This window comes from Mercenaria mercenaria, chromosome 7 (genome assembly GCF_021730395.1).
Source record: "Mercenaria mercenaria strain notata chromosome 7, MADL_Memer_1, whole genome shotgun sequence".
Classification (NCBI taxonomy): domain Eukaryota; kingdom Metazoa; phylum Mollusca; class Bivalvia; order Venerida; family Veneridae; genus Mercenaria; species Mercenaria mercenaria.
This window is the reverse complement of record NC_069367.1, coordinates 63147146-63156103: the sequence shown is the minus strand read 5'-3', so window position 1 is coordinate 63156103 and position 8958 is coordinate 63147146. Positions and strand designations below refer to the sequence as shown.

At 36.7% G+C, this 8958-nt stretch overlaps 1 protein-coding gene across 1 annotated transcript; it reads left to right on the top strand.

Moving 5' to 3' along the window:
* Window positions 1-5292, top strand: LOC123555356 (C1q-related factor-like). The gene is made up of 2 exons (XM_045346003.2): window positions 1-342; window positions 4680-5292. Exons 1-2 carry the CDS (start codon window positions 51-53, stop codon window positions 5093-5095), a joined length of 708 nt encoding a protein of 235 aa, XP_045201938.2. The 5' UTR covers window positions 1-50; the 3' UTR covers window positions 5096-5292.
* Window positions 5293-8958: the final 3666 nt, after the last annotated feature.

Sequence of the window (8958 nt, the reverse complement as noted above, 5' to 3'; positions counted from 1 at the left end):
GACTTTAACGTGAAAGCTTAGTTACGATTTCTTACGTTGTGTTGTGTGTAATGTTTCTGACTGTAATAGCGGAAGAACCGCAATGCTTAAAATATGATTTTGAAGAAAAGATCTTGGAAAAATTAGTTCGAATGGAATACCAAATGGAAAGAATGAAAATTGAAGGACTTGAAAGAGATGAGAGCATGGCAAAAATTAAAACTGAGGTGGCCACTGCTCTAGAAACACAGGACCAAAGTGTGGCTGACATTAAAAGCAAACTTGACGAAAAGTCCACCGCGTTTGAGCAGAAAATGACAGATACTATTGGAAAAATGTTGAAAAGGGTGGAAAATATTGCAGGTATTATTTTAAGTTGTTACGGTTACTTCTAAAGCAGTTTCTTTGACTATTTCTGTGGCCGGGAAAATATCACAATATTCACGGTATATTTAAAATCATATAAGTACAGGAAAGCTAGAATTTAGATATAAAGTAACTGCAGACAAAAACAAAGCCGTTATAGAATGCTTATTGAACTATTAAAACTTTTGACCCATTTGTCAATATATACAACACTAAAATGTATTTTGATTACGTCATTTAAAAAAAATTAAATCTATAAGAAAATGCTCACAACCAATAGCAGACTCGCAGACTCGATAAGATTGAGCCTATTTATGAGAGGTGATGGAATGTGCAACGCCCCCAACCAGGAATACTGAATAAACTCATGTTAGGACCAGTGTGCAGGCCATTAATGACTTATTTGAAAAATCTCAGATTGTTTTGTTGCAAGAAACATGGCTGTTCCAATGTAATCTCCATTTATTAGGCGAAATTGTAAATAATGTATGTTATGCAGGAAAAGGAGTTGATCTCTACAATCCGATCCCACCAATACAACTACCTAGGGGCTACGGAGGCGTCGCTGTCCTATGGAAGAAGGATCTTGAACATCTCGTAACTACAATACCAGATGGAAACGAAAGAATTCAAGGGATCGAATTGAAAACTCTCGTAAGTTATTCCTTCTGGTATCAGTATACCTACCTTCAAGGGGCAGCGCAGAGGCTGAAAAAGAATTCTGTGAATGTATAGACCAGCTTGAAGAAATTATCTTGAAATACCAAGGTACACATGAAATCTTATTTGGAGGCGACTTGAACACAGATCTTTCCACCCAGCGTCCATTGTCTGAACGTATAGCCTATCTAAACAATTTAATATGTGAATATAGCTTGAAATTTACCAATGTGGGAAAAACTTTTGTTAATTCTAAAGGTGAAGACTGTACCGAAATTGACTATTTCTTGATAAGAGCCAAATAATATGACTTATTCAGAAATAAGTGTATCTTAAAAGACATTATTACGAATGTTTCCGACCATTATCCAATACAGATTTCTTTTACTTGCGAACTCTCTGTAGTGAAATGTGATTCAAAGAAAAGTGCTGCTGGTAAACTGAAGATTAAATGGGGAAAAGTCGACCAGGAATTCTACAAGCATACCTTATGTCAAGAACTATTAAAGCTTGATCCGACTAACTTGAACTCAATTGAAGAGCTTGAAAGTTACACTCTGAAATTTATGGGCATAGTGAAAGATACTGTTTATAGTTTCTCGCACACAGTAAAAGTAACGAAAAACAGGCCAAAGTTAAAGGTGTGGAACGAGGAAATATCTGGTGCACTGAAACAGCTAAGACTGGCGTACAAATTGTGGGCACAGCAAGGGAAACCACGCGATCTGGATGAGCCATTATTTATATCATTAAAAGACTGTAAGAAAAAGTTTCGCAGTGAATGTAGATGTGGACAGGCTAGGCGCGCTACAAATGACAAAGAGAACATCATAAATAATCGTACAAGAGATCCAAAACTATTTTATAAGCTAGTTAATAAACAGAGAAAGCAAAAAGGGTGCTTTATAGAAGATTTAAATGTGAATGGAAAGATGTACTCTGGTTCTGATGAGATCGTTAAGGGGTTTAGACACCATTTTGAATCATTAGCGCGAGAATCAAAAAACGACAGATTTCATAGTGACTATAACAAAACAGTGAAATGTGAAATTAAACATATTAGGGACCTAGTAAAAGACAAACAGATAGACTACGTTTCACTTGAAGAATTAGAAACAGCAGTGGCAAATATAAACAAGGGAAAGGCTGCAGATTTCTATGGGTTGACTATTGAAAGTTTAGTGTTGGGGGGCGATGAATCTCGGGTGGCCCTGCTGAGGGTTATAAACTGTATTCTTGATTTTGGTGAAGTGCCGCAATGTTTAAAAATGGGTATTTTAACACCAGTCTTCAAAAACAAGGGTGAAAAGTCCGAGGCAACTAACTTTAGAGGAATTACGGTACTCCCAGTTATAGAAAAGGTCTTGGAAACTGTCACCAAAAATCGTGTGACACATCACATCCAGAAAACACAGAATTGCTTTCAGCGTGGCTTCACGGCAGACACCTCCCCCCTGCATGCAGCGTTAAGTGTAGAAGAGGTAACACGTGATGCAAAAGACAGGAGCGAAAGTATCGACATCATCTTTCTTGATGCAAAAGCGGCGTTTGATGTAGTTAACCATGAACACTTACTCAGACGGGTGTACCACGCAGGCATTACTGACAAGCACTGGGCTGTACTCCAAAGTATACATGACGGCGCCAGAAGTGTTGTAAAGTGGTCCGATAGCGTATCCAAGCCATTTGACATACAGCAAGGGGTCCGCCAAGGAGGGGTGCTGAGTACAGACCTCTACAAACTTTATGTCAATCCGTTATTAAGACGTCTTGAGGAGTCCAGTTATGGCTGCACCATAGGAGAGATAAGATGTAACGCTAGTGCTTGCGCTGATGATATCACGCTGAACTCTAAAAATGCTGCTGATACTGAAATTTTAATTAGTATGGCTGAAGATTTTTCAAATAGCGAAAGATATGTCTTACAACCCAAAAAAAAAAAACCAGAAGCCCTGAAGGTAGTTCCAAATAAGAGTAGGACAGAGGACAATTCTCCAAACATTTATAGTATTTACGGAAACCCAATATCTAACGTAGAGACCAGCACCCATCTTGGTATTAAAAGGTCAGCAACAGTCAATCGTACTGCTGAAGAAAATGTGTCTCATAACATTCAGAAAGCAAGAAAGACGGTATATAGTTTTATGTCTGCAGGACTTCACGGAACAAGTGGACTAGATATTCAATCTGCTCTACACATACTTAAAGTGTACGTTACGCCGATATTATTATATGGTCTTGAAATCGTATTACCTGGAAAAGGTCTTACTGAAAAACTTGAAGTATTCCAAAAGAGACTAATTAAACAACTTCTCACCCTACCAACAAACACGTCAGATGCAGCAGTTTACATCTTGAGCGGCTACCTCCCTGTAGAAGCGCAAATCCACAAAAAGGCATTAATTTTGTTTAATGGCGTATGTAGACAAAGTGAGGAGTCGGTTGAAAAGTGTTTAGCTAGGCGTCAGCTCAGAGTTAAATCAGTCAAGAGTGCGAGTTGGTTTATTGAGGTAAAGAAAATATTTTGGAAATACGACCTGGGGGACCCAGAAGAATTATTGAACAATCCGGTTAAGAAGTCAAAATGGAAAAGAACTGTTAATACTAAAGTAAATAAAGTCTGGGCACATGAAATTCAAGAAGTAGCAAAATCAACAAAAACTTTTAAACATATGAATTATGGAGAAATGGTGCCAAATAAACCACATCCACTAGTACAAATACTAACGAAATCGGCATACGATGCAAACAGAATTCCAGTAAAACTGAAAGTAATGTGTGGAGTATATATCTTACAGACAAATCGTGCAGTTTTTAATCAAAATAAAATAAATGACATTTGTCGCCTGTGCTTAGATGCCTCAGAGTCACTCGAACATTTCATTCTCCACTGTGGTGCCCTATCTGCGGCGCGTAAACCCATCATTAGTGAGATAAAGTACGAACTATTGCAGCTTGATTATTATAACTGGGAAGAATCTACCGATTATGACAAAATTAACGTTATTATAGACTGTACACACATATGTAGAACGTGGAAGCATAAAAACCATTTTGAAAAGCTCTCAGATCTAGAACTCCAATGTAGACGTGTGTTGTTCAATCTTCATAATGAACGTTATAGATATTTAAAAACAGTCATTAATCTGGCAGAAAGCCTTAGTCATGATAATGGGTACAAAACTGCATCAGCCTAGTCATCTAATGTAAGACGATTTTTCAATCAAAATAGACAGCTGGACATATTTTGTTTATATTAATTCGTGGTTGTGGGACGATTCTGACACGAAAAGTGGTTCGTCTATAAAGGCGGTGAAGACCCGGAGATAACAGATAACAGATCCCAAAATGAACCAAAATTATATAACAATACTAAGTCCGGGTTAAAGTTAAAGCGACTTGATCATATGATGAAGACGTCATATAATTTGTAATTTTCTTTGTATAATTGGCATATTTGCTAGGATTACCAATTAGAGGTATTATTTAAGTTTTTACTATTGTATGAAATGACTGGTAAGTGAAAATAGGTAAATTAACCCATGAAAGAAACAAAGATGTCTAAGATACTTTTGAAAATTGATTTATGTCCGTCAATGTTATCCATTATACATAAAGTTTAGAAAATAGATATCAATGTAGTTTGCTTAAAGTAATCATAATCTTCTTTTCAGAAGCATCAACAATACCGAAGATAGTGTTTAAGGCACGTATTAATTCACACATGTCTGTTACTAGGGGAGTTTACATTGTTTTCCCTACAACAGTGTTGAACGAGGGTGACGCCTATGACTCAGGAAGTGGTATATTCACCGCACCTGTTAATGGAACATACATGTTTAATGTTATCTTTTGTGTGTCCTCTGGAAAGAGTTTGCATATTGATATCATGGTGGATGACACGAAGACGGCACCTGTAGTGTTCCGGAATTCAGCCCACAGTGTTTGCCACTCAGCTGTTACTGTGGAAGTCCTCACTGCTGGTCAGAGGGTTGGGATCCAAGTGACTTATAACGAATCAGGCAATGTTATTCATCACAACTCTTACAGATGGAGCACATTCTCTGGAACTCTGCTTCATACTACTTAAGAAACTCAGTTAAACGCTTATTAAACAGAGAAAACTGATGCACTGGGTATTTGTGTGTGTTTTTTTAAACACCAATATGCCATTATAGGGAATGTTCACTCACTTATTATTCTTGTTATCATATAACGTACTAAACATTTTAACTGCCTATTCTTATCAGGTACGAAATACTTTGTTTACACAATAAAGATGGAATGATTAACTTTTATTTTTCGTCAACAGAATATCTTAGGGTTAGCAAGCTAGGTCGCTACAACACTACTGTAGACATCTGCATCCACGACAATCCACATCTTGGCAATTTACCCACAACACACGAAATAATGCACCTTGAGTAGTGTTAGTTTTAAACTTTTGTCTTCCATGTAAGGTCATTTATGACGTAAATTTATGCGAATGCCTAATAGATAAACTATAGAATAAATTCTGACCGATATAGTACATTAATCTGTTTATATCGGACGTTAAACGGTTAAGCACATTGGGTAATAGTGTATGTGCCTAGCCCACAACAGATGTCTTTACCTTGGTTGTATCCATACTGCTATGTCAAGTTATTTGTTGTTTCTTTTGCGAGGTGTGAATGAGGGTAAACGTAACGTCACACAGACAAAATTATATCCCAGATTTAATGGTGGGAAAGCTGGATAGAGCCACTGGCCTTCTGTAAGTCTGCTGTATGGCTTCCCCGCATGAAAGTATCATACACTCTTGGGTAAGTGATTAGAAGCAAGCGACCTTACCCACTCGGCCGCGGAATGCTTTAGACGACTTTCCTTGGGAACGTACATGTGCACCCAACTATTACAATAACAAATTAAACACCTGAAGGTATCGTGCCTTAATCATATTTTCCCCGTACACAGCTAGAATACACCCTATTCCGTAAATAATGTCGTTTGAAGTCTTGTAGGACAATTTTCGGAGTGCCACTATCCTCCACAGCGAATACATAAACCTCAGCTAGTAGCAATTTATATGGGTTTAGAAATTCCTATATCATATATGGGAGTTTCATTAACCCACTAGCCCCAGCTTGAAAAGAGTTTATCACAGAAATTGCTATTACAAAGGTCTTCCTGGCTTCCAGAAACTTTCTTGCTAAAAATAATGTATGCCATGCAATAAAGTCTGAAGCACATGCAAAACCGTAGAAAATGGCCCCCTCCGGCCTCCACCTTCTTTTTTTCCAGAACATACTTTCAAAGAAACCTACTTTATAGCGGACTATATAGTCCAGCACGGTTTCATCGTTTGGCTTTGATAACAAAACAAAAAAAAGAAAAAAAAAGGCAACAATAAAAAAAACCCCAACAAAAACCCCCCCCCCCCCCAAACAAGAACATCAAATAAAAAAAACTCCAACAACAACGACAACAAAAATCACACACACACATTTACTTTTCAGAAGACTTGCCAAGATGTACTTCTGCGCCTTGTAAAAGACCTGAAGGCACACTTGCACCTATGTACGTCAACTATGCCATGTGTGTATTTTTCAACATGTCAGAGGTAATGAAAAGTGCAACACCACTCTTGCCCCGTTAGCACCAGCGTAAGCGGAATTCTTTTACAGCAAAACTGAAGTTTAAGCTCTACTAACATGTTTTACTTAAAAACCATTCGAGAGAAAATGCACATATACCGGAAGAATAATTCTTTTACACAACATATATCAGCTTTTACATTTTAGTTATAATAATATGTTAGAGTTCCTACTCATTATTATTACCCTTATGTTTTGGAAAGAATGCAACATAAAAAACCCAAGCGAGGGTTCCAACTTACATCAGTGAGAGGCAAGTGATTTGAAGTCGCTGACCACGGAGGCCCCTAAACTAAAATTCGCTAACTCATAGTTTACTTGATGTTGTATAAAAAGCACATGGCCGTTATTGAAAGAGGTACACTAAACATTTATAAAACTATAATCACCAAATTTGAAACAAATTTCACGTAGTCTCAATAGACATTTTGTTTTGTTAAAAGAGGTAAAGTGGGGAGAGATCTGTATCCTATTGACAAAGTTCTACTTTTGTATGTGTTGAAGCCCTAAAGAAACAGCATGGTTGTGTGTTTGCACAGGAATGATGCGGCTTCCTTCTGTGAAGGAACTGCAGAACTATTATGCATAAACGACGACGCGATATTTCAACGATAATTTGCACTGTCAGTCTGTGTAAATGCGAACAAATTATGTCGTGGCAGATTGAGTACGACCGACAGGTTAGACAATCAAATGCCGGTAGCCGACCTCTGCTTTCTAGCTTAGCATTCATTTTTACTATGAAGATTAAACGTCGATTACCGGGCTCGGCATTCAAGCTCCATACTTTTTGTATAAAATCGGAAGCCGCATTGCAGCTCCTCGGCATTCGTTTGTTTTTTTCACTATATAAATGTGATTGCCGATAACCAATCCAAGAGCCAACTTCACACACATTACTGAAAGTAGATTGCGTATCCGGACTACTCTATATTTCGCTTTTTAGAAATTAATCTCGATATCTGTAATGAATAAGCAAAGTTCTACGAGGTCTATGTTGTATAACGAGATCGAGGAGCTGATATGCTCTCCGAATACAGCTCCCAGACGAGTTATACCCGAAGGGAACCATCTGTAAGAGCTGTTGATTTTAAAGAATTGGAATTTTTGAATATTGAAGAAAGTTGCCGGTAGATGAGACTTAACCATGCTCATAAAATATTCCTCAATGAGTGTCCAAGTTATTCAAAAGAGAACTTTATGAAAACAAGTGACATGCATAGTTATGGAAACAAAAATACTTACACAAAGTACTTTTTATTATAGGTGCATTCATGATTGGAATGATCTTCCTAAAAATATCAAACTTTTAAAGTCTAAAGTAGCTTTTAAGCGTGCTGTTAAACAGTATGGTAATTCATGAGAATTCAGAATATGTGTACTTTTAAGCTGCATGTTTTTAAAAAACGTTTTAGTTGTAACAAACATTCTGTATATTATTATGTTTAAGTTATGTATAGCTGTTCGTGCTTGGTTGTAATTGCATATTTATGAGCATTTTTTCACTATGGCTACCAACATCTTGCCAGTGTTATATCTACTACTACAAAAATCAGTTTTTGTATCTTACTTCTTTAGTACATCTTAAGACTTAAGCTATGTGATTTTTGGTTTTTAGAATAATATAAGAGCATGGACCCCGATGGAAATAAGTCTTCGGACTCTATCGGGTTATCCTGTGCAGACATAATGTTATTAAACTTTGACTGTGATATTATAGCATTATTGTGATATTCTTAATGTGAAGTTGTGGTATAAATTGTCAGTATCATTTATTTGACTAGTATAGTTATTTGTCTGTAATAGATTGTTAAAATGTGCTACAAACTGCAGTTAGACACATTGCATGAATAAAATCTTGTCTTATCTTATCATGCTGGGGAATGTGTAATTGTGTGTAGATTGTCATTTTGTTGTCAATTTTAACATATATTCATCTTTACTTCATCGTCCTTTTCAACTCTGGGTTCAAAAAGATCTAGGTACGGAGGGTTGTTGGCGTTTGACAAATTGTGTTTTTGAATTTCGCGGCATATAGATAGTAAGTACTGTTCATTAGGATACTAAGTACATGCAGGAATATATAAATTATGATTGAATTACGATTACAAACAGCGTTTCTTGGAGTGGATGTATAAACTTGTATATATACACCTTTAATTAATGTTTCTAATAAAAGTCACAAATACTAATAGTGTTGCCCCCTTAGCCTTAAAAATCAGCTTGTTTTGTTTTTTCGGCGTTACTTATTTTAGAATCAGCCAAGGACGTAAAATCATTTTAACCTTCTTAGCTTATATCACTTGATCATTTAAAT